The sequence below is a fragment of the Schistocerca piceifrons genome, chromosome 1 (assembly GCF_021461385.2).
Source record: "Schistocerca piceifrons isolate TAMUIC-IGC-003096 chromosome 1, iqSchPice1.1, whole genome shotgun sequence".
Taxonomy (NCBI): domain Eukaryota; kingdom Metazoa; phylum Arthropoda; class Insecta; order Orthoptera; family Acrididae; genus Schistocerca; species Schistocerca piceifrons.
The window spans coordinates 236,049,276-236,076,137 of NC_060138.1; the positions used below are offsets into that span (position 1 = coordinate 236,049,276).

Below are 26,862 nucleotides of genomic sequence, written 5' to 3' on the forward strand. Positions count from 1 at the left end.
CGTCAATATATTTGGAGTGGTAGGGTGGGTCAGCGAGGAGAGTACTGTTCGCATCATGCAGAAAGCCTATTTAGGTTCCTTGTAGTAGAAGGTAGTTTTCATGTTACAGGGATGAACACTTCAGCGCACACTCCCCTAAACAGATGAAGGCTACACTACAAACAAAAGTAAATAAAACTATCTGTATGCAGCTACGTAGAGAGCAAAAGTGTCAATAGCCCGAATCAAACAAAAACAATGCATTACCTTCATATGTTCCATACTAAGGAGAATGAATAGAACAATGTACTGAAACAGAGAACACGCTACAAGGAGACGAATACTTGTTTGCGTACAATTTATTTAACATTGCCGCTGCCAAATATTTCTGGGTGATTCCAAACTTTGGCCACAAGTGTATACCTGCAGAGCTTGCGTCGACTGAAGGAGGAAGAAAGATGGTCGATCGCAGGCAGCCACCTCAAACCACGGGGCAGCCATCTGCGATCCGAAGAGGGCACTGCTGCGACCTTGTTAAGAGAGGGCACACACCGCTCCTGTCTGAGGTACCTCCTGAGGGTGACAGGGGAAAACCGCTGAAATGTTGTTGTCTCTCGACTATCTTACTCTGCTAACCGTAAGAGAAATTTAATGAAATTTGAATATCTTTTTATTATCTCTAAAATCAGAAATTAATATCATAAATACTAAATTTGCGCTCCTTGTACGAGACAATGTTTTGCAAAACTACAAGTAGTGTAAGGGTACAGCACAGGATTCATCATAATTGAAAAAAAATAAAAAAACATGGCAAGTATGTACCCACAAAAATATTGAAAGGTACACAGGATAAGAAGCGAAGTGTGAGCCTCTGTTTTGGTGCACCGTGACACTTGGAACAGTGAAATTTACAACTGGTGGAGAGAGATATTTTCAAAGTACACTGTAATATTAAGGTTACACACACTACCCTAGATCTGAAAAAGCTGGCCAATATTCGAGCAACTTATTTGCTTTGGAGATCAGTTACGATAGGTCCAGCATGAGATTTCTAAAACCACATAATGAGGTAAATTACAAATTTATATTCAAACTGCTTTACAGAAACAGACATACGTCGGCTGGTGGAGAGAGATATTTTCAAAGTATACTGTAATACTAAGGTTACACACACTACTCCAGATCCGAAAAAGCTGTCCAATATTCGAGCAACTTATTTTCTTTGGAGATCAGTTACGATAGGTCCAGCATGAGATTTCTAAAACCATGTAATGAGGTAAATTACAAATTTATATTCAAACTGCTTTACATAACCTTAAAGTTCATTTCTTGCAGATCTTAGTAGTGTTTCTTACAAATGTGGAGCTATACATTAACAACAATTAAAGGTAATTTTAAGCAGTGTTGGATCCATAGCAGAAACAGTAAGTTCAGGGTCACAAATCACTAAGAAGAATAAAATGTGTTATTGTAGAAATAGTTAGATACAATACACAGAAACTGAAATCTGCCTTGCTAAACATTTCTTGCACATAGTGATAGGTATTAGCTTTATACCACCTATACTTATTGTAATTTATAGTCCTCCGAAGTGTTTTACTGTAAGTATTTGAACGCTTGTCTAAGGTCTTACCGCAGGGATTTTCAGACGAATTTCACTAATAAATAGACTGATTCACGAGGGATATTTGTGTACATAATTTGCAATTATAGTAATGCAGACTGTGGAGCATACGTTCTGTTATCTGCTCCCTATTTTCTAAATTCAGTACCCTTTGCACACAATTATGTATTTGAAAGCAAACATGAACAGTAAATTTATCTTCATTCACAAGGTAAATATGACATATAACATTTTAATCTAATATCAGATTTGCTGTTATCATCATGCTTATGTTCGGTGTGACTCTTTACTCTCCTGCTTATGTTCGCAGTAACTCTTGGACCCTTATTAAATTATGTTTTGTTATGCCCTACCAACAGCTATATCATACAAAAACACTGACATTATTAGATAGCAGTCTTGTTTTTCTTTAGAGTGAACCTGGTACCAATGGGCAGCAGAACAATAAAATGTTTCTAAATAATGAATCTCAGACAAATGCATAGTAATGGTTTTAAAATTACTAAAATCAATTCATCACCGTAAGTGTAAATTACAAAACTGTAGATTTTGAACCCTGGGCCAGATTTTGAGGATTTGGCAGCCATACGTCATACTCACTCTGGATCTGTCGCGTGTCTTCCGCAGCTTCTCGAACTCCTCCAGGTCCGCCTGAGGAATTTCGTAGTGGAAGTTGTCGAAGAACTGGTGCTTCAACAGCCGCTCGCAGCTCCATCTCCTGACAGGATCCATGTCCAGGCATTTCTGCAAGCAGCGCAATGATTTTAAGTACGAAATGGCCACAGGTGCAAGGATGTATCACATCCACTCTGTCTTTAGGTGGGCCTACTTCGTGTCTTTTCCGAAACCTTGACGTAAGCTTGTAAGGAACATTCTACAAATTCTTTAATAAATATCTATTTTCAGAAGTATAACTTACACCATCCCACTATAGAGTAGCCCAGAAACATTGCGCACAGAGACTAAAAATTTATCATGCCTTAAGAAATTTAAGAAGCAGCCATCTTATGACAACAATGCCTTCTCCTGTAACCATTCCTCCCAACCCCTCCAAGTACCTGCTTACACTGGCGATACTGCCTTCTCTCCATCATACATTTCGTTGATCCCCAGGAGGCCTCCAGCTCCATTGCAATTCATCGCCATTGGTACCTGTTCTGTTGTAATAGCTCCAGCGTAGTCACTGCGTAAAGGAAAACCGTTCCGAGCATTCCACCTTCGAGACGTCTGCCGTACAGTCCACACTCGTCCTATCCATCCAACTGCAATACTGCGATTCCTTAGTCTAACACTTGATCAAAATGTGACCTGAAATACCCACCCTGTAAGTGATTAAAAGAAAGTCCACAACAGATAAAAACTGTACGCGGCTGAACACAGAGACTACTTAAACACTAACAACATCGATATAAAAGAAGTATTCCATATTTTGAGAGGTAGTAGTAAGGGCCAAAAAATATGTCAGTAAACATCGGCTCTAAAACGTAAACTTAGACTTGTTCCTCTTCACTGCTGTGAAGTGCATCTCATCTATTACAAGCTCTTTATAGTTACGAACAACCAACAGAATACAGCAAACAAGTGAGAGAACATTATTATGTTACTATGACACAGCAGAGCACATCAAGGACAGTGCTTGCTGTTACAAATTACGTGCACTTCTGAGCCGTCGTTAAAGGAGGTGCTCAGTACCGTGTCCACACATAGTAAGGCAAGCTTCTGTCCGACGTCTGTCGAAAAATCTCGACGTTGGTCACCAAGACTGATGGCGCGTTTCTGTAGTGTCTGTACATCATTATTGAAGCTTTGGTATAAAAGTTCAAATGGTTCAAATGGCTCTGAGCACTATGGGACTTAACATCTGTGGTCATCAGTCACTTAGAACTACTTAAACCTAACTAACCTAAGAACATCACACACATTCATGCCCGAGGCAGGATTCAAACCTGCGACCGTAGCAGTCGCGCGGTTCCGGAATGAGCGCCTAGAACCGCTAGACCACCGTGGCCGGCTGGTATAAAAGACTACGATGTTCCCACAACAGAAGTTCCAACGAAATAAGACCGAGGGAACGAACTGGCCGGCATTAGGGACCGTCCCGAGCAATCTATTGCCCTTTAAATGGCTGTGCGAAGTATTCTCGGTCGTTTCGGAGAAACCATATGTCCAGGCGTTTCTGGATTGGTACCACCTCTAGAAGTACAGGAAAGTCGTCTGACAGGAACTGACGATATCTTGCACCTATCGACCTTATTGGTAATACTAACGCCTTACTAGTCTATCGATAATAATTTCTGCCCACACATTAATCGAAAATCGGCGCTGAACCCTGGCTTCCTTAACTGCATTTGGATCGCACGAATTCACAATACCAAGTCGACTGAAAACAGCCTCGTCTGTAAATTGTATCTTTCTTGCGAAAAACCGTGTTTGCAAAACCAGTTAGAACTGCATGAAGGCAGACTGACCTTGGTGGCCGAAGGGCTTGTACATGCTGTACGCGATATGAGTGTAGCAAGTGTTCATGCAGTATCTTCGAGACAAGAAGATTAAACCAGTAGATGTTGTACTCCTGTGTACCCGAGCTCCAGGATCTTCTTCCACTCGTTGCAATACCCGCTCCTACCCAACTGGATCATGAAGATGCCAAGTCCACCACGATCAGCCTTTGTTGGAGCTATGGAGCCAGAATCTGCTAGTCGCTGAAAAACGCTGGTGAGTAACTGTGCAAATAGTGCCTCGGATTCTGATATTTTTCAGCATTCACTACACGGGATCGACGGTTGCTTCCATTTACCAGACCATAATAATAGATCGTGTCTGCCATTTCCCGTGTAGAATAATAAGCTTCCATTATGCTGGTAAGTGCTAAGATAAAACAACAATTTAAAGCATTTGACAAACTTATGAAACCAAACTGGTTCCTATAGAGCTAATGGGCTACACTTATAGAGAGCTGTAATAACGTCTATATAACAACATCAAGAGCTCTTTACTGCATGCTTTATCCATCTCTATATATCAAAGGAAATGTCCTGTCTGGTGGAATCATCATCGCCCAGCCGAAACCGCTAAGGCTGGAAGCTTGAAATTTGTAGAGGGTGTTGATTTTATATTTTAGGCATCGTTTAATAATTTTTCGAAATTCCAACCCTGAGAGGATGACATGGGGGAGGAAAGTTTTTTCGACAATATGTCGTTATTAAGATAAGGTAGAACTACGAAAATTTGTATTTGGTTTCTCGATCAGCATTTTTAGAAAATCAACCCCTAAGGGGGTAACATAGCGGGTGAACTTTTTTAAAATAAATCGTTATTAAAGAACTCCAAAACAATTTCAAAGCTACATATAAGAATATTGGTATCTGACTTCTAGAAGAGAAATAAAAACAACGTGTTTCAGTGTTTTTGGAAATTCAGCACATATGGGGGTGAAATAGGGGATGAAACGCTCGAAAATATTTAAATATGAAATCAGAACTGCTTTTTATTCAAAAGCACATTCAAAAAATTCATGCCTCTTCGACTTTAATTCGAGTGAAAATTTTAGAGGGTGTTGCAGTTTGGGAACTACATAAGAGGAAGTTATTTAACAGTCACCACGACAAACCCGCTTTGTCAGAAATCCATAGAAAAAGAAACATATTTTTAATACAATTAATTTTTCAGTAGGCCTAATACATGTTTATAAACTTCCCTTGTATTAATTACGATCCAAACTAATCATTACTGATGACAAAATAGATACCACGTTTAAATAAGGTTCCATGTACAGGGATATCCGATTGAGGTGAGAGAACTCAGCACCGAGTGTAACTTAGCTGATTTGTCTCGTTCACCTTTTAACTCGCAAAGACTGGTAGCCATGTAAAGGATCACTAACTATTTTACAGTATGTAGGTTTACACATGATCAGTGGGAGTTGTTGTTGCTGTGGTCTTCAGTCCTGAAATTGGTTTGATGCAGCTCTCCATGCTACTCTATCCTGTGCAAGCTTTTTCATCTCCCAGTACCTACTGCAACCTACATCCTTCTGAATCTGCTTAGTGTATTCATCTCTTGGTCTCCCTCTACGATTTTTACCCTCCACGCTGCCCTCCAATACTAAATTGGTGATCCCTTGATGCCTCAGAACATGTCCTACCAACCGATCCCTTCTTCTGGTCAAGTTGTGCCACAAACTTCTCTTCTCCCCAATCCTATTCAATACTTCCTCATTAGTTATGTGATCTACCCATCTAATCTTCAGCATTCTTCTGTAGCACCACATTTCGAAAGCTTCTATTCTCTTCTTGTCCAAACTATTTATCGTCCATGTTTCACTTCCATACATGGCTACACTCCATACGAATACTTTCAGAAATGACTTCCTGACACTTAAATCAATACTGGATGTTAACAAATTTCTCTTCTTCAGAAACGCTTTCCTTGCCATTGCCAGCCTACATTTTATATCCTCTCTACTTCGACCATTATCAGTTATTTTGCTCCCCAAATAGCAAAACTCCTTTACTACTTTAAGTGCCTCATTTCCGAATCTAATTCCCTCAGCATCACCCGACTTAATTAGGCTACATTCCATTATCCTTGTTTTGCTTTTGTTGATGTTCATCTTATATCCTCCTTTCAAGACACTGTCCATTCCATTCAACTGCTCTTCCAAGTCCTTTGCTGTCTCGGACAGAATTACAATGTCATCGGCGAACCTCAAAGTTTTTATTTCTTCTCCATGAATTTTAATACCTACTCCGAATTTTTCTTTTGTTTCCTTTACTGCTTGCTCAATATACAGATTGAACAACATCGGGGAGAGGCTACAACCCTGTCTTACTCCCTTCCCAACCACTGCTTCCCTTTCATGTCCCTCGACTCTTATAACTGCCATCTGGTTTCTGTACAAATTGTAAATAGCCTTTCACTCCCTGTATTTTACCCCTGCCACCTTTAGAATTTGAAAGAGAGTATCCCAGTCAACATTGTCAAAAGCTTTCTCTAAGTCTACAAATGCTAGAAACGTAGGTTTGCCTTTCCTTAATCTTTCTTCTAAGATAAGTCGTAAGGTCAGTATTGCCTCACGTGTTCCAGTGTTTCTACGGAATCCAAACTGATCTTCCCCGAGGTTGGCTTCTACTAGTTTTTCCATTCGTCTGTAAAGAATTCGTGTTAGTATTTTGCAGCTGTGACTTATTAAGCTGATAGTTCGGTAATTTTCACATCTGTCAACACCTGCTTTCTTTGGGATTGGAATTATTATATTCTTCTTGAAGTCTGAGGGTATTTCGCCTGTCTCATACATCTTGCTCACCAGATGGTAGAGTTTTGTCAGGACTGGCTCTCCCACGGCCGTCAGTAGTTCCAATGGAATATTGTCTACTCCGGGGGCTTTGTTTCGACTCAGGTCTTTCAGTGCTCTGTCAAACTCTTCACGCAGTATCATATCTCCCATTTCATCTTCATCTACATCCTCTTCCATTTCCATAATATTGTCCTCAAGTACATCGCCCTTGTATAGACCCTCTATATACTCCTTCCACCTTTCTGCTTTCCCTTCTTTGCTTAGAACTGGGTTTCCATCTGAGCTCTTGATATTCATACAAGTCGTTCTCTTATCTCCAAAGGTCTCTTTAATTTTCCTGTAGGCGGTATCTATCTTACCCCTAGTGAGATAGGCCTCTACATCCTTACATTTGTCCTCTAGCCATCCCTGCTTAGCCATTTTTCACTTCCTGTCGATCTCATTTTTGAGACGTTTGTATTCCTTTTTGCCTGTTTCACTTACTGCATTTTTATATTTTCTCCTTTCATCAATTAAATTCAATATTTCTTCTGTTACCCAAGGATTTCTACTAGCCCTCGTCTTTTTACCTACTTGATCCTCTGCTGCCTTCACTACTTCATCCCTCAAAGCTACCCATTCTTCTTCTACTGTATTTATTTCCCCCATTCCTGTCAATTGCTCCCTTATGCTCTCCCTGAATCTCTGTACCACCTCTGGTTCTTTCAGTTTATCCAGGTCCCATCTCCTTAAATTCCCACCTTTTTGCAGTTTCTTCAGTTTTAATCTACAGGTCATATCCAATAGATTGTGGTCAGAGTCCACATCTGCCCCTGGAAATGTCTTACAATTTAAAACCTGGTTCCTAAATCTCTGTCTTACCATTATATAATCTATCTGATACCTTTTAGTATCTCCAGGGTTCTTCCATGTATACAACCTTCTTTCATGATTCTTAAACCAAGTGTTAGTTATGATTATGTTGTGCTCTGTGCAAAATTCTACCAGGCGGCTTCCTCTTTCATTTCTGTCCCCCAATCCATATTCACCTACTATGTTTCCTTCTCTCCCTTTTCCTACACTCGAATTCCAGTCACCCATGACTATTAAATTTTCGTCTCCCTTCACAATCTGAATAATTTCTTTTATTTCATCATACATTTCTTCAATGTCTTCGTCATCTGCAGAGCTAGTTGGCATATAAACTTGTACTACTGTAGTAGGTGTGGGCTTCGTATCTATCTTGGCCACAATAATGCGTTCACTATGCTGTTTGTAGTAGCTTACCCGCATTCCTATTTTCCTATTCATTATTAAACCTACTCCTGCATTACCCCTATTTGATTTTGTGTTTATAACCCTGTAGTCACCTGACCAGACGTCTTGTTCCTCCTGCCACCGAACTTCACTAATTCCCACAATATCTAACTTCAACCTATCCATTTCCCTTTTTAAATTTTCTAACCTACCTGCCCGATTAAGGGATCTGACATTCCACGCTCCGATCCGTAGAACGCCAGTTTTCTTTCTCCTGATAACGACATCCTCTTGAGTAGTCCCCGCCCGGACTATTTTACCTCCGGAACATTTTACCCAAGAGGACGCCATCATCATGTAATCATACAGTAAAGCTGCATGCCCTCGGGAAAAATTACGGCTGTAGTTTCCCCTTGCTTTCAGCCGTTCGCAGTACCGGCACGGCAAGGCCGTTTCGGTTATTGTTACAAGGCCAGATCAGTCAATCATCCAGACTGTTGCCCTTGCAACTACTGAAAAGGCTGCTGCCCCTCTTCAGGAACCACACGTTTGTCTGGCCTCTCAACAGATACCCCTCCGTTGTGGTTGCACCTACGGTACGGCTATCTGTATCGCTGAGGCACGCAAGCCTCCCCACCAACGGCAAGGTCCATGGTTCATGGGGGGGAGTAATAGCACATAAATTCGATTAAAGAAAAACAAAAACAAAAAATTGTGCAGATCATTCAATCGATGCGAGTAAAGCAGCGGGAGTCAAGAACAGTTGAATGTGTCCTCAGTTGGTTACTGCACTCTGCTGGTTGTTGATATTGGTGCTAGGGTACAGTACTACCCGACACAGAAAAGATTTACTTCATTGAGTATAGTAATACCCGTTGTATAACAACATACTTCGTTGTTCATGTTAGAACAGCAGTTTTATGATAATAATTTTATTCAATACACTGAAACCGTATACTGATGTAGAAAAGGACAATTTGGATATTTAATTATTCGTATGTGCACTTCCTTCAAAAATAGATCCATATGTCCACTTTTGTGATGTTTGAGAAATGAATGAATGGTTTGTTGTCTACTGACCAAAGATAGTGAATGTAGAATCTGTAATTATCTTTGAGACAGTCTTCTGGTCACCTTTGGCGCAACAAAAGAAAGGAAGTATTCTAAGAGCACTAGAGGGCCTGGAGTGTGGCTGACGGTAACGGGATCCTCGCCAACTTCTGAGGAAGCGTGGGATGACCTGGTGAACGGCCATGTTCCGACACTCTGTCGCTGATTTCTGTAGCTGAAACACGTATTTTCAGTGTGCTCTGTAAAATTAGAGAATATGGGAATGGTACGCACGTGGAATATTTAAGACAAGCTAGAAATAATGATTTCCCTTTTCAGAATATCGACGAGAACAAAACTTATTGGTGGAAGGTTCATGTCAAGGCAGGTAAAAACCATGGGGAACTTAGGATTCTTTGGTGGTGACCAACGGTCACAATGAAATCACGTGTGGTAATTTTAAGCTGAGATACTTGCATGTGGTAATTTTAAGCTGAGATACTTGCGTGTGTGAGTATAAGCCAGCCGGCCGGAGTAGCCGAGCGGTTCTAGGCGCTTCAGTGTGGAACCGCGCGACCGCTACGGTCGCAGGTTCGAATCCTGCCTCGGGCATGGATATGTGTGATGTCCTTAGGTTAGTTAGGTTTAAGTAGTTCTAAGTTCTAGGGGACTGATGACCTCAGATGTTGAGTCCCATAGTGCTCAGAGCCATTTGAACCATTTTTGAGTATAAGCTGAGAATATTTAAGAATTGCCTGTGCAGATTTTGAATTAGGAACAAGCACTTCCACATGGTGAGTACTGACATTGTCTCAATCTGACCAAGAGACAATGGAAAATAGAAGAACTTGTGCAAAGTTGAGGATCCGTGTGTGAGATAATTGAGTAATCATGATACCAAAATTACCATTACTAATTACATTCGTTATTACTATAGTGCAATTCTTGGACTGATATGGATATCCACTACTTCTCTCTCACACTCACTTTCATAAGCTCATTCATTAATAACCTAGAGAATTTACTAGCGGTCATGCTAATCAAAAAAATTCTTGCTTTTTTGGTACGTACTTGTAACTTAGGGCAACAATGCACATCGTTTGACACAGTGCCTAAATGGCACAGACGCTTCCAGCGTGGTCAAACAGTCTGAATGTAAACGAACTATATGACAGACCATTTCTCTGTGAAGAACCGGGAATAGCAAGAGAAGTGGCCCTGGTACTCGAAGACCGTATCAGAGCCGCACAGATAGTGGAAAAATGACAGTGAGTCACCAATCCGTTTACAGCATCTTGAACGACATTTAGAAATCGAAGGTCGCCGCCCGCCTCACATACATTTAGAAAACACACCTAACAGACAGGTGCGGAAATTCTGAAGTGTCAGGCCAGTCCATATGTCTTCTTAGCCACCTATAATAATAATGTCGTGTGACGAGGGCTTACCGTCGGGTAGACCGTTCGCCTGGTGCAAGTCTTTCGATTGGACGCCACTTCGGCGACTTGCGCGTCGATGGGGATGAAATGATGGTGATTAGGACAACACAAGACCCAGTCCCTGAGCGGAGAAAATCTCCGACCCAGCCGGGCAGCCGGGAATCGAACCCGGGCCCGTAGGATTGACATTCTGTCACGCTGACCACTCAGCTACCGGGGTCGGACCTTAGCCACCTAATCATCGTGGACTAGTGCAGTGTGTATCATTATGAACCTAAGACAATGGAATAAAGCAAGCAGTGAAGCAGTGAGAACGTGTGGATTCAGCAACACAGTAAAATGCCAAGACCCAACAGCCATTGGGCAAGATGGTGCTGAGTATTTCTTAGAATCTGCTGTGATGTGGTACTAACAGATTATGCTCGTGAGGGTTAAATCGTCAAAGGCTGCCAACGCGAAATATCACCGCAAGCTGTGTAAAAGAACGCTCTGTTTCATTCTGTGTAGGACGCAATCACACATGCTACGGTCAAGGACTCAGACAAGATGCCCATCGTTGGGAAAAATGAGTCTCATTGTAGGGTCGGGGCGTTAATTAAAACTTCACGACTATCCCTCGTAAATCACCACACTTGTTAGTGCCAAATGCTCGTGTAGGGGATCAGGGGCGTGGAGCTCTGTCGTGGAGAGGCGTACCTTGAGCATGTCGATGGCCGTGTTGGAGGCGCTGGGCAAGCGCTGCTCCAGCGTCTCGCCAGCCTCAGGGGGCGGCAGCTTCACCCCGCAGAAGAACTCGCTGGTCCGGAAGACGCTCTGGTGCCGAGGGATCAGCTCACCTGCGGGAGGAGCCACACAGTCAACATCCTGCTAACAGCATTGTTCTAGTTCGTGAAATTACGATAGTAGGAATATCACGTATGTTGCAACACGTCAAACATACAATGTTGTCTTTCTGTTACTTTTTCTGAATTTTAGACGAACCTCTACACACAAAGGCCATCAGAAAAACACCCTGGGTAAAAATAAAATTTAAAATAAAATACCCATGAGACACAAACTTGTACATATAACACCGAAACTAGCTTTGATGATAGTTACAGCTAAGCATTGAAGAAATTCCACAGGTTTCTTGAGGTATTCTATACACAGATAGAGCTATCATATTGTGAGGGTATTGATGGTTACGTTTCACGCGCAATTATAAAAAGCCCCAGACATTTTTCCCTGGAATTAAGATCGGCTGATTTAGCATGCCGGTCCAAGTGCGATAAACTAAAGTGGTTCAAATGGCTCTGAGGACTGTGGAACTTAACTTCTGAGGTCATCAGTCCCCTAGAACTTAGAACTACTTAAACCTAACTAACCTAAGAATATCACACACATTCATGCCCGAGGCAGGATTCGAACCCGCGGTCGTAGCGGTCGCGCGGTTGCAGACTGTAGCACCTAGAACCGCTCGGCCACCCCGGCCGGCTGCAATAAACTGCGCGAGTGTTCGCCAAACTAGATGAAAATGGCTGTCGTCATGCTGGAAGACGGGAGTGTTCACAGCACAGTCTTCATAAAGTGCAGAAGACAGAGCAACACAGTCACCAATAATGTTGAAATAAACGTCCTAGTTCATGTTCACAGTAATGGGTGCACCGAAGTCATGACACGAGAAACATTCCAAAACGTCAGGACCATCCGTACCCTCGTGCCTTGCGTCTTCTGAAAGAGTAAAAGTTCCACTGGTCGGCCCACACTACACATCTCCACAATCCGTATTTTATGATCTGAGGATGGCTAATGCCGGCCGAAACCGGTAATTTAATTAAAAATAGCTGTGATTATGTGCAGTTATCGAATTATTCTCAAAACAATCAATGAGTATGGTGTCCAGCGTGACAGGCATGACCTTCTTTCCACTACGTGCAGCTTCATGCGCTGTTGTTTACAGTTGCCTTTCGAGGTACATGATTCAAAATGTCCATCCATTCCATTTCCCTTCGTAATGTTCGCTCGTGATCTGGTTGAAATAGACTTGCTTTCGTTGACAGCAGCAATTCCTGTCCGATCTGAGCCGACTGTCATTTAATCGTCTCTGCTCCCTGCCGGTTAGGACTTTTCCGTTCCTGTCTGTTAGGTTATTTTTACAACCACGTGCTTACGACTGGTTTAGCGTTCCTAATAGACACAATGGACACACCGCGTTGACGTACCAGTAAATCTAGCATCTTGATTCACGGTGTACTCATGAACACGGCAAACATGACAGCTCCTTTCTGGAGCTCTGACATGCCTCTACGTCGATCCTTCTTACTACGTTGATTCAATGCAACCGACTGGCACTTAAATATGACTGAACTGCCGCTACTTAGGTCAGTAGTCGAGAGAAATGCCTGGGGCCATTTCTGCACCAACTGCAGCGCTCTAAACCGGCTAACATGCTCTTTTAATAGCGTGACTAATATTTTGTCTTCAGAGCTAAGACATTGTCTGAAAAAATGAACATAGATGCCGTAATATGCAGTAACAAATGGTTTAATGTTAAAGAAACGAGCAATATACAGACAATCTTTGAAGCATGGTTTCTGTGAAACTGTAATGTGTTTGATGAAAGTTGTTTTTGACACTGAAATGTACACTAAAGTTGATAGTATTAATTTACTTTTATTTATTCAAACTTTTTATCGGAGCAAGTTCACTCATTATCACCCTTCATCTGCGATTGGCTAAGAAAGGCATATCAGTTGTTACTTGGTCTATATTTTCTTAGTTATCTGCAGCTGATGGGCGATCATGCCTGAAACTGGTCTGGCAAATAAGTACTAATCATAGGAGTTGTACAAAGCTTCGTTAACATTTATTTTTCAAGAATGGTGTTCATGACAAGCACTACGTTACCTTATCACTAAGTAATAGTAAATATCAAATACCTCGAAACTTCCTGGCAGATTAAAACTGTGTGCCAGACCGAGATTCGAACTCTGTACCTTTGCCTTTCGCGGGCAAGTGCTCTACCAACTGAGCTACCCAAGCACGACTCACGCCCTGTCCTCACAGCTTTACTTCCACCAGTACCTCGTCTCTTACCTTCCAAACTTTACAGAAGCTCTCCTGCGAACTATGCAGGACTAGCACTCCTGAAAGAAAGGATATTGCGGAGACATGGCTTAGCCACAGAATGAGATTTTCACTCTGCAGCGGAGTGTGCGCTGTTATGAAACTTCCTGGCAGATTAAAATTGAGTGCCGGACCGAGACTCGAACCCGGGACCTTTGCCTTTCGCGGGCAAGTGCTCTACCAACTGAGGACGGGGCGTGAGTCATGCTTGGGTAGCTCAGTTGGTAGAGCACTTGCCCGCGAAAGGCAAATTTCCCTAGTTCGAGTCTCGGTCCAACACACAGTTTTAATCTGCCAGGAAGTTTCATATCAGCGCACACTCAGCTGCAGAGTGAGAATCTCATCCTGGAAACATTCCCTAGGCTGTGGCTAAGCCATGTCTCCGCAATATCCTTTCTTTCAGGATGGTTCGCAGGAGAGCTTCTGTAAAGTTTGGAAGGTAGGAGACGATGTACTGGTGGAAGTAAAGTTGTGAGGAGGGGGCGTGAGTCGTGCTTGGGTAGCTCAGATGGTCAGCCGGCACGGTAGCTCAGCGTGTTCGGTCAGAGGGGTCCTTGGCCTCTGTAATAAAAAAACTGAGTAAAGGAACCAACGATCAACTTGAACGGATGTCTTGTGACGTCCGCCTAGACCAAACGCAGCGAACTATATCGAACAAAAAAAAAAAGAAAGAAAGAAAAGAAAAGAAAAAAAAGTTGGTAGAGCAATTGCCCGCGAATGGCAAAGGTCCCGAGTTCGAGTCTCGGTCCGGCACACAGTTTTAATCTGCCAGGAAGTTTCATATCAGCGCACACTCCGCTGCAGAGTGAAAATCTAATTCTGGATCAAATACCTCGGTAAAACTGTTGTGTCGTTTTTTGACACTGTCTGCGTTCCCACATAAATATTGCAGCGTATCGTTACCTAGACGCTTGGTGCTCAGATCTCAAGACAATTTCCCCATACTGGTAAACAATAAGCGATGAACATAAACATTAAATGCTCGTGTACGTATGAAATGATACGTGACCTCTTAAAATGTTAGTAACTGTATATATGAACTATTTTTATTAAGAAGTTAAATAACTAAAACTTTTCTAACAGCATAAATTAGTAAAAAAGTGATTCAACGGAGCGATGTGGTGCAACGATTAAAATGCTGGATCCACATACAAGAGGTAATGGCACATATGTTTGTTTTAGTTATCCGTGTCGTTCCTATATCAGTCTAGACGAATTCTGTGACAGTTCCTTAAATAAAACCCTGGCCAATAGTTTCGCTCATCGTTTCCATCCAGAGCTTTTGATCTGTCTATTATGATTTTATGGTTTAATGTCCCTTTGGTGACGATGTCATTAGAGATGCAGCACAGGGTTGGATTAGGGAAAAACAGGGAAGGAAATCGTCCGTGTCGTCATCGAAGGAACCACCCCGGCATTTGTAGAGACAAAGGAAAATAATGCCTGCAGTAATACGGAAAAAAGAATTTTAATACTTTGTCTACATGACCCAAAAATTTAACAAGATCATGCCGCGCAGTTCTAAAAATAGCGACGTTCTGTCATGAACAAGTGTTAATGTTCATAAGCTTGCCTGTCTCACCGCTCGTGAACTGACCTCCGTACTAAATGTTCAATAAAAGTGATAACAAGGTTATTACATGCTCTGTGTTAAGAGATAAAAACGCAGCATTTGACAGCAAACGATGCCATCAGCTGGGCTACCCGCTTTTGGTAATACTCTTCCCGTCAGTCAAATCCGTACGCGCATTGTTACCTTTTCCCCTTTTTCCTTCTGGAACCCAGAGACTAGTCTGGTCTTACAACCAAATTACACCATCTCTAACGGCTAAAACCGGATAAAATGATTTCAAATTACAGAGGTACGCTCATTTATCGGCAAAACTTTGCTTTTGTATACAATCGACGTTCGAAAGTTAACAAGTCTAAAGGCTACAGAAGTGTAAGTTGCTCAAGAAACAATATAGTGTAACAGATACTTGGTTCAAAAATGGTTCAAATCGCTCTGAGCACTATGGGACTTAACATATGAGTTCATCAGTCCCCTAGACTTAGAACTACTTAAACCTAACTAACCTAAGGACATCACACACATCCATGCCCGAGGCAGGATTCGAACCTGCGACTGCAGCAGCAGCTTGGTTCCGAACTGAAGGGCCTAGAACCGCTAGGTCACAACGGCCGGCAACAGGTACTTATGACCAGTAAATTCACATGAACTGTAAATCAAGTATTATTCTGGAAGAACCTAAACATTTACTTGAAACGATGTATGTTAACAAACCCAGTACTTAAAAGGCCATCTTTCCCAAAACAAAAGTTGCTACTCTTATGTTGTCGTATGTCCTTCCTTAGTCATCACCGAAAAGCAAATATGGACTTTTAATTAAGTGATTAAAACACAGCAAAATGGAACAGCTCGTGGAAAAGATCTGTATAATATCATCATTGTGGCTTTTACGTTTATCAAGTGTGGGTGTTCCATTACGTCAATTGCAAGGCTAAGAACCGCTGTGCATGACAAATTAATTTCGTCTACACAAAATGACGTGGCCATCTGGTCAGCTGTTATTTAACGATAAATGCAAATTAATTTCGTCTACACAAAATGACGTGGCCATCTGGTCAGACGTTATTTAACGATAAATGCTGTATCTACTTCCGATCAGCATAATACGACTGGTGTGGGCTATGAAGATGCTATGACCTTAACGCGCAGCTATCGGAATCCACCATCGGGCATTGCCATTGATTTTCTACAGGTGGTGCGCGAGGGCTACTAAATTATTAACAGACAGCTCAGCGACCTTGACACGAACCGACAAACGTAGACAGCAAAGTTGTGTAGACCGCTATCTGCTATTGAACCCGAACGTTGTCAGAGTTTACCTTAGCACGACAGTAAAATGTGCCAACAGCAGCCAGTACACGGACAGAATTGAGGGGCAACTGCTCTGTACAGTTACAACAAGATTCTTTGCGACTGCAAATTAACTCTGTGTCAGCTGTCAGTGACAAGTTCTGATGACTCAAGCTTCGCTGAGTGTCCTGCGTCATTTCTCAGCAGGGCACATCTTAAAGTTGTACTAGAGTAACTGTGCTGGAAGTACTCCAGTCTAACGTGCGCACCTCTCTCTGCACTGATGACAAGGGGCTGTCACTGTTTTTCTAACTCTAAGTAACACCAGAGACGGTGGAGTGTCCCTCTACATAAGGACATGCAAACTGCCGGCCACAACCTTACAGCTACATATTTTTTCGCACTCTCCTCCACATATTCCAGCCGTTTATCCCTTGGTCTTCCTCTTTGGTCGTTTCCTTCGCATCTCCGTTTCATTATCTTCTTGGGATTCCTCTTGTTTTCCACTATCTTTAAGTGCCCATGCCATCTTAGGCTTGATGTTTTTATGCTGCAAGGTTTCCTTTTTCACTATTCCCCTTGCCCCTTTATTCCTTATTCTATCTCTCCTTGTTACTCGTGTCCTACTTCTGAAGAGCTTCATTTCACAGGCCTGTAATCTGCTTACTTCTCTTTTCTTCGATACCCATGTTTCAGATGCATAGGTCAGTATTGGGATGTAGTTACTTGTATATATAACTTCTTTGCTTTGTTTGTGAGACGTCTTTGTTCCAGGCTCCTGATACTTCGCAGGAATGATGTTGGCTGTCTGCCACGTTTACTGATATGTTTCTCAATTCTTCCATTTTCCTCTCTCACACTTCCAAATTGCTTAACGCTTTCTATCTTCTGCAGCTGTTCACCCCAAACCTTATTCCGCTGCTTGATCAATCTTGTAAACAGGAACTCAACATTTGTCTCATTCCACACTGGCTTGCATTTTTGTTCTCAAGGATCCAGTTGTTCCTGAATCTCCTCCTCCCTGTTTTCCCTGATCATCCACGAACACAGCTGCTTTCATCTTGTCTTCTCCAGTCTTTTCTGCCACCTTAGTCATTGTCGCATCCAAGACCATAGTGAAAAAGAGAGGTATCAATGCACCACCCTGTTTCACACAATCTGTTTGCTGGAACCAAACCAGCATTTTACTGAGGTATCTATGCAGACTGATGTAATGAACGAAATTTTGTACCTTGGCCAGGATTCGAACCTGGATCCCCTGCTCACTTTCATTTCCCTCGTTAATAGAACTCATACCTCACAGTACGTTACCTGCACTCTGCTTGTTGTCTCTTATTACACTCCCTTCTTTTCTAGTGCTTCCTAGACCTTTTTTCTGCAGACACCATCAAATGCCCTTTCTATATCAAAAAAGTCATCACATGGCCCTCCCAAACACATAGTGGTGCTCCTGCAGCTGCCTCTCTGAAAAGATGTTAACAGTTGATCTTGCAGGTCTGAAGCCGTGCTATTTTTTTCTCAATTTGTTATCGAAGATTGATTCTGTTCTCCAGGATTTTATCATCTACCTTGGGACACCGTGGTATCAGTGTGACTCCCCTGTAATTTCTACAATCCTTTCTGATCCCTCTCTTGAATATAGGAACAACTGATGCCCACGCCAATCTTATGGAGTCTTCTTCTCATTCCACGCGATACAGTCACCTTCCCCCCCCCCCCCCTACTTCCTTCATCATTTCGACACTTACTTCGTTCCCACCTAGTGCTTTTCCTCCTTTCCTTTTGTCCACTGTAATATCCACTTCTTTCCATGTCAGGTCCTTCCCCTTCCCCCCCCCCCCCCCTCAATGTTCCCACAGTTCAGAGTTTACTTCTACCTCCTTATCCTTATCCTTATCTCTAACTGCGTTAGGGTGTATCATGTGGTCAAAACACTCCTTCCACACTATCCTCTGTGTCTCTTTATTATTTCCGAAGTATATCAATATATCACACAACTTAATAGTTCAGCCAACTTTTTAAAACGTATTTAACAACTATTTAAAAGTTAGTCATCGTATCGGATGACATAAGGTAGCCGGCCTCTGTGGCCGAGCAGTTCTAGGTGCTTCAGTCCGGAACCGCGCTGCTGCTACGGTCGCAGGTTCGAATCCTGCCTTGGGCATAGATGTGTGTGACGTCCTTAGGTTAGTTACGTTTAAGTAGTTGTAAGTCTAGGGGACTGATGACTTCAGATGTTAAGTCCCATAGTGCTTAGAGCCTCTTTTTTTATTTTTTTTTTATTTTTTTTATATGAGGTAACAGAGCATGCAGTATTGTCACTTACGTGGAATATATGGTTCAGCACACACTTGGTACAATTCCTACGTTTAAAAAAGCTTCCAGGAAGTTACTCAAGAAGACGTCACGTGTAAAGGAAATTACAATGGTTGTTCACTGGTCATTATGGCCGCCCGGCGGGAACTGACGGACTTTGAACGCTGCGTGGTTGTTGCAGCTGGACGCATGGGACACTCAATTTCAGAAATTCAATATTTCGAGATCCACAGTGTCAAGTGTGTGCCGAGAATACCACATGTTGAAGCAGTCTCATCACGGACAAGCGGTTGTCGACGGCCTTCACTTAACTACCGAGATCAGTGGTGTTTGCGTAGAGTTGTCAGTGATAACAGACAAGCAACATTGCGTGAAATAACCACAGAAGTAAATGTTGGACGTACGATGAACGTACCCGTCGGGACCCTGCGGCGAAATTTGGGGTTAATAGGTTATGGTAGTATCTGCAGCGTATCTCCTTGCCTCGTGACCATATCGGTTGGAGCCTAGACGACTGGAAATACGCAGCCTGGTCGGATGAGTTCCGACTTCAGTTGGTAAAAGCTGATGTTAGGATTCGAGTGTGGAGCAGAGTCTACGAAGCCATGGACGGAAGTTGTCAACCAGGCACTGCGCAAGCTGGTGGGCTGCGTTTACATGGAACATTGAATGCGAATGGTTATCTTCTGATACTTGATACCATTTACAGCCATTCATGTAATTCATGTCCCCAAACAGCGATTGAATTTTAACGCATGACAATGCGTCATGCCATAGCGACAGAACTGTTCGCAACTAGTTTGAAGAACATTCTGGACCGGCTGCGGTGGTCTAGCGGTTCTAGGCGCTCAGTCCGGAACCGCGGGACTGCTACGGTCGCAGGTTCGAATCCGGCCTAGGGCATGGATGTGTGTGATGTCCTTAAGTTATTTAGGTTTAAATAGTTCTAAGTTCTAGGGGACTGATGACCACAGATGTTAAGTCCCATAGTGCTCAGAGCCATTTGAACCATTTTGAAGAACATTCTGGACAGTTCGAGGTAATGGCTTGGCCACCTAGATTGCCCAACACGAAGCCCATCAAACATTTACGGCAATTAATCCTGAGGTGACGTCGTGCACAAAGTCTTGCACCTACAACACTTTCGCAATTATGAAGGGTTACAGAGGCACCGTAGCTCAGTATTCCTGCGGGGGACTTCCAGCGGCTTGTTCAGGCCATGTCACGTCAAATTGCTGCGATACGCCATGCAAAAGAAAGTACTACACGATATTAGGGTGTATTGCATGACTTTTGTCAAATGGTTCAAATGGCTCTGAGCACTATGGGACTTAACATGTGAGGTCATCAGTCACCTAGAACTTAGAACTATTTAAACCTAACTAACCTAAGGACATCACACACATCCATGCCCGACGCAGGTTTCGAACCTGCGAGCGTAGCAGTCACACGGTTCCGGACTGAAGCGCCTAGAACCGCTCGGCCACCGCGGCCGGCTGACTTTTGTCACCCGATTGTATATCCATAAAAGTTATTTTCTGATTTTCCACAAATGGGCTGCCTTTTAAGTATAATAAAACTATAATGTGATGCACTAAATTACTTTTTTACGGTCAAAAATTGTCTCTAATGTGGCGTACCAACAAGAAATAGTAAATAAGACACGACAAACTCATAAGCCTTAGATATTTCAAAATCTTTATCCGCTAATGTCCATCGCTGCGTTTTAGGCCTCTCAGCCTGTATTGCCTTCATATGGTCAGTTAAAAACGTAAATCTACATAACACAGTGTGCCCATGTCCATTATGTCGTCCACAGTCGCATCGACCTCTTCGGAATTACAGCTATTTAACATTTCTTGCAAATGCCGGTTGAAGAATGTAAGTAATAAATAATATACTTGCTATACTACTGTTGCCATTACCCCACAAATTAATCTTCGGTCATTTTTTCTATTTTATTTCTTGTAATCCATATTTTCAGTCTTTCCCTTCTAAACGAATTTTCAGTACGATCACCAAGACATTTATTAACTTCGCTATATCAACCAACTCTTCTAAGACAAGAAATATACTACCTGACAGAAAAACTGGAAGCCCGGAGAAGACATGGTGCGCGCACGCCGTTTTAATCTTCCTTGTAAATTGGAAATCAGCGCACACTCCGCTGCAAAAACCAAATTCGTCCTGGAAACGCCTCCGCAATATCCTTTCTTCCAGCAGTGCTGCGCCCGCAAGGTAAACAGGAGAGCTTAGATGAAGTTTGGCAGGTAGCAGATGAGGTACTGCCGGAAGCAAAGCTATCAGAGCGGGTTGTCAGTCGTGCTTGGATAGCTCAGTCGGTAGAGTACTTCTTCCTCCTCAGTAATAATATTTTTGCCAATGTGAGCGAAGGAATTAAGTGACTGTTATGAGATACAACCTGTATCGGACTGGCAGCAACAATCACGTGCGTCGAATGAACTCAATAACACAGGAAGTTGAAAAGCAGACTCATCTAAATGGCGTCGACTTTGTTGTGAGTAGTGGTCAACAAAAACATTCAACTTGATAAGCTGATAAGGGTTTATTCAGTCTCTACAGCAGTGAAAAATTTCGAGCATATATCCAGATATGATCTCCTTTTAGCATTAACGTTTCGATTGCATGCTTTCCAACCATTCAGACAGTATAGCACATCATCAAAATAAAAACTAAGCTACATGCAGTCGTATGCACGCTCTAAAACACCTTTATTGCTCACTTCACTGGGAAAACATGAGATTTAGTTACAGTTTGGGGCATCTGCGGAAGGAGGTGGCTTCTGTCGACAACACTGATGGTAGTTACATAGGAAAGAAGCGGCAATGTGATATTCGTACCGAGCGTCTTGCGGATCAGATAGAGCTGGTCTACGTCAGATTTACCGGGCCACAGCGCCTGCCCCTGCAACATCTCGGCGAATACGCAACCTGCAACAGTAAACGTGTATTAGCAGCATTTCAGACTAGTCTATCACGTTGTGAAAATAAAAGTATCCAAAAATTTCTCTTCTAATATAAAGTAACAAATTAGTACTCAAATAGTTAAAAGGAACATTGTTAATATGTAAAAATCTTCAAACCGTTCTTTTACAAAAAACGTTCTTTTGAATTGATGGTTTTCGTGTGAATGAAGAGTTTTCAACAGCTTCAGATATTATGTAGTCTTTTACTGAGAACACTACCAGTTTCACACTGTTACGGGTGCATTCTCAGGTGATGCAATGATTAGCCTAAAACAGTCTGGAAGTTACGATGTCCCGATTGTTTGAGAACTAATCACTGTATCACCTGAGGTGCGCCCATAACGGTGCGGAACCGATAGTGTTCTCAGTAAAGGACTACGTAACAGCTACACTGGTTGAACAATCTTCATTCAACTTTTAGAGAAAAAAGTTTGAAGATTCTTAAATATTAGCAACATACTTTTTAGCTGTGGCTGTCCTATTTAGAAAATAGTATGTAAGATAAAAATAAAATTGAAAACTTACCTGATTACCCACTATTTCTACAAATTATCTACGTACAGAGATGCAAGGCTACAAAGGTGGTGTTACTGATATGGCGAAGTAGCGGTGTTCATTGTATAGCTGCATATCAAGTACTGATGGGCAGTACTGCAAACAGTACTTACTGTCTAAATTTGTACGTAACTACGAGGGTCACTCCAAAAGATGTGCACACAATTTTTTTTTTAAAATCCATCTTTTATTCTACATGTTTGAAAGTTCTACAGTGTGTAGATACACTGTTCCTTTAGGAACAATATTTTCATTTCTCCACATAATTTCCATCCCTCTCAACTGCCTTACGCCATCTTCGAACCAGCGCCTGTACACCCACACGGTAAAATTCTGGACCAACCTGTTGGAGCCACTATTTGGCAGCGTGCACAAGGGAGTCATCATCTTCAAACCATGTTCCACGAAGAGAGTCGTTCAGTTTCCCAAAGAGAGTCACATGGAGCCAGGTCACGACTGTAAGGCGGGTGTTTCAGTGTTGTCCATCCGAGTTTTGTGATCACTTCCATGGATTTTTGAATGACATGTGGCCGTACATTGTCGTGCAACAGCAAAACATCCTGATTTTGCCGATGTGGTCGAACACGACTCAGTCGAGCTTGAAGTTTCTTCAGTGTCTTCACATATTCATCAGAATTTATGGTGGTTCCACTTGGCATGATGTCCACAAGCAAGAGTCCTTCGGAATCGAAAAACACTGTAGCCATAACTTTTCCAGCAGAAGGTGTGGTTTTGATTTTTTTTCTTTGGTGAATTTGCATGATGCCACTCCACTGATTGCCTCTTTGTCTCTGGTGAAAAATGATGGAGCCATGTTTCATCACCTGTCACAATTCTTTCAAGAAATTCATCTCCACCATTCTCGAACAATTCCAAAAGTTCGCTGCAGACCGCTTTTCTTCTTTGTTTGTGAGCCACTGTCAACATCCTGGGAACCCACCTGGCACAAACCTTTTTTAACACCAACACTTTCAGTATTCTGTAAACACTTCCTTCCCCTATCCCAACGTAGCGTGACAATTCTTTCCCTGTGATGCGTCTGTCAGCAGTCACCAATTCGTTAACTCTCTGCACATTGTCTGGAGTGTGAGCAGTACGAGGCCTGCCGCTGGAGGACAATCCTCAATACTGCCGTGCCCGCTTTCATCACGTAACCTGCTTGCCTACCGACTAACTGTACTGCGATCGACAGCAGCATCTCTATACACCTTCTTAAACCTCTTGTGGATGTTTCCCACTGTCTCGTTTTCACCGCACAGGAATTCTATGACAGCACGTTGCTTCTGACGAACGTCAAGTGTAGCAGCCATCTTGAAGACAAGCTGCGACGGCACCACTCACGGGAACAGGTTGAAATAAGTGTAAAACTTTCACCCATGCAGAATGAAAACTGTATTTTTACGAAAATAGTGTGCATTTCTTTTGGAGTCAACCTCGTACTATGTGTCACAAATAATAGTGCAATCATTTAAATATTAACCTAGCAATAGGAGATACACAGCAGATATTTAGTATAATTAAGAAGACAGGAGTTATTTTTCCAGGCTAGCAGCGTTCTTTGTAATTTCCTTGATTAAATCTAGCTAGTAGAAGGATGAGTTGCACTAAGAAGTATAGTGATGGTATGTTGTTAATATGGTATTTTTTTACAATTAGCTTGTCTTTTGTTAATGTATACTTTGATTACTTCCCCATTCCTATCTTCTCGATAGGAATGTACGAATTGCGTAGTTCACATCGCAGACGTGCTGATCTGCGCGCTGTTGTCATCTAGGAAATGGTCGTATTAACGTTACTCCAGCGTGTGTTTTGGAGTTACTAACAAGGGAACCTCCCCATCGCACCCCCCGCAGATTTAGTTATAAGTTGGCACAGTGTACAGTCCTTGAAAAACTGAATACAGATCAATCGAGAAAACAGGAAGAAGTTGTCTGGTATTTGAAAAAAATAAGCAAAATATACAAACTGAGTAGTCCATGAGCAAGATAGGCAACATCAAGGATAGTGTGAGCTCAGGAGCGCCGTGGTCCCGTGGTTAGCGTGAGCAGCTGCTGAGCATGAGGTCCTTGGTTCAAGTCTTCCCTCGAGTGAAAAGTTTACTTTCTTTATTTTCGCAAAGTTATGATCTGTCCGTTCATTCATTGACGTCTCTGTTCACTGTAATAAATTTAGTGTCTGTGTTTTGCGACCGCACTGCAAAACTGTGCGATTAGTAGACGAAAGGACGTGCCTCTCCAATGGGAACCGAAAACATTTGATTGCAAGGTCATAGGTCAACCGATTCCTCCACAGGAAAACACGTCTGATATATTCTATAAAACACTGGCGACGGCATGTGCGTCACATGACAGGAATATGTTGTAGACCCACCTAACTTGTACACTTGGCTAATGGGTAAAAAGATTCTTCTACCTTGCCCGATTTAGGTTTTCTTGTGGATGTGATAATCACTCCCAAAAAAGTTATGAAATCATAAGATTTTGTCACAAAACTGCAACAAATGAATGCAACAGTTTCACAGTCGCTCAGTTTTCCCTGTGCTCTGTCAAAACATATGTTTTTAACGTTTTCAAATTTTTCCGTGTGTAGACCGACAAATGCTGCATATGTCCAAGCAAATCTGAACATGTCCTGGAATTTTGGAGAGTGAGGTTGATTATGTGTGAGTGTCTGAACTTTGATAATTAACACACGATCACGTAAACAATACTGCTCTGTGTACCTGTGCAACTTCGCAAAATAATCGTCTGAAAACAAAAAATTAAACTTTTCACTCGAGGGAAGACTTCAACAAAGGACCTCGCTTTCCGCAGCTGCTCACGCTAACCACGGGACCACTGCGCTCCTGAGCTCAGACTATCCTTGATGTTCTGTGTCTAGCGCATGGACTACTCAGTTTGTATATTTTGCTTATTTTTTTCATAGTTCCACACAACTTCTTCCTGTTTTCTCGATTGATCTGTATTCAGTTTTTCAAACCCTATCCACTGTGCCAACTTATAACTAAATCTGAGGGGGGTGCGATGGGGCGGTTCCCTTGTAAGGAAAATTGTTTGCTGACAACCTGGAGACAAAAGAGTGAAGGTGCAGAGTGAAACACATGGACAGACCATCGTCCGCGGTGCGCTGTGACCCGTATTGGCTACAGCCGCTGCCGCGTACGCACCAATGGCCCAGACGTCGACGGGCGGTCCGTACTGCGTGTCGCCGACGAGCAGCTCGGGAGCGCGGTACCAGCGCGTCGCCACGTAGTCCGTGTAGCTCTCGCCGGGATCTGCCAAACAGACGCGCAGTGTAAGCTACTTGCTATGCTAGGGCAACTTGACGCGGCGCTAGTCAAGTGGTTCAAATGACTCTAATCACTGTCGGACTTAACATCTGAGGTCATCAGTCCCCTAGACTTAGAACTACTTCAACCTAACTAACCTAAGGACGTCACACACTTCCATACCCGAGGCAGGACTCGAACCAGCGACCGTAGCGGCAGCGCGGTTCCGGACTGAAGCGCCTAGAAGCGCTCGGCCATAGCGGCCGGCGCCACTAGCCCCCCGACGACTCACGGGGCGCTGTTCCATATGGAGGGAGCCTGTCCTGTTTGCCGACGGCAGCTGGTGGCGCCACTGTGCTGCTAGGGGCAGGGACCGGCAGTTGCCCTGCCCAGTCGAGGAGAACCAAAACAGAACGGGGCCGTTGTAGTAAACGGAGTCTTTGAGCCGTGGCCGAATAGTGGCGCCACTCATTCCTTGACAGGAAGATTCGACCACATTTGGTACGTCACTCTAGCTTGTACTGTTAGCTCCACAAACTTTCAGTAGCTTGTCTGGTATAGTAAAGAGTAGACTATATTCGTTACAATTCATCGCGACTGGGTTAATTTTTGAATACACACGGAAATACCAAATAATGTCACACGTTTATTAACACATTGAAGCGGTATTGCTTCTTGCTTTATAAACACTACTAATTACTCATCTTGTAGTGTTGCAGTTCTTCTTGTCATGTCCGTGCTTGCTACGAAATAGGAAGAGAAATTCCGCTTTACGCAAGACACCTTTTACCTGTTTTCTTTCACCCAGACGTGTTTCAGCACTTTTTGTGCTATCATCAGTGGGTTATTTTTTTATTTTCTAACTTACATTATACTATTGGATATTTATTTTGGTAGCTAGTCTGCTACGCAAGCTACAACTTCTCATGATTTTGATATTGTGGTCCTTCCTCATATGTTGGCAAAGTGAATAAGCAGATTTCGTGACCTATGGTCCCTTGTCACTGCACTTTCTCCGATTTTCCAGAACATAGCCGGAGTTTTCGCCCGCCATTACGTGTTGTTGTGGCCGTGTAGTAATCACAAAATGAATGAAATAAATACTACACAGCCACAACAACACGTAATGGCGGCGAAAACTCTGCCTA

At 42.7% G+C, this 26,862-nt stretch overlaps 1 protein-coding gene across 1 annotated transcript in view; it reads right to left on the bottom strand.

Moving 5' to 3' along the window:
• The window catches only part of LOC124804003 (cyclin-dependent kinase-like 4), a 248,627-nt gene that overhangs the window by 22,823 nt on the left and 198,942 nt on the right, over window positions 1-26,862 (bottom strand). Inside the window, exons 4-7 of the mRNA XM_047264721.1 lie at window positions 25,613-25,720; window positions 21,767-21,856; window positions 11,321-11,460; window positions 2,204-2,347 (exon numbers count right to left, since the gene is read on the bottom strand). Coding sequence (XP_047120677.1) covers window positions 2,204-2,347; window positions 11,321-11,460; window positions 21,767-21,856; window positions 25,613-25,720 — 482 coding nt within the window. The remainder of the gene's footprint in view (window positions 1-2,203; window positions 2,348-11,320; window positions 11,461-21,766; window positions 21,857-25,612; window positions 25,721-26,862) is intronic.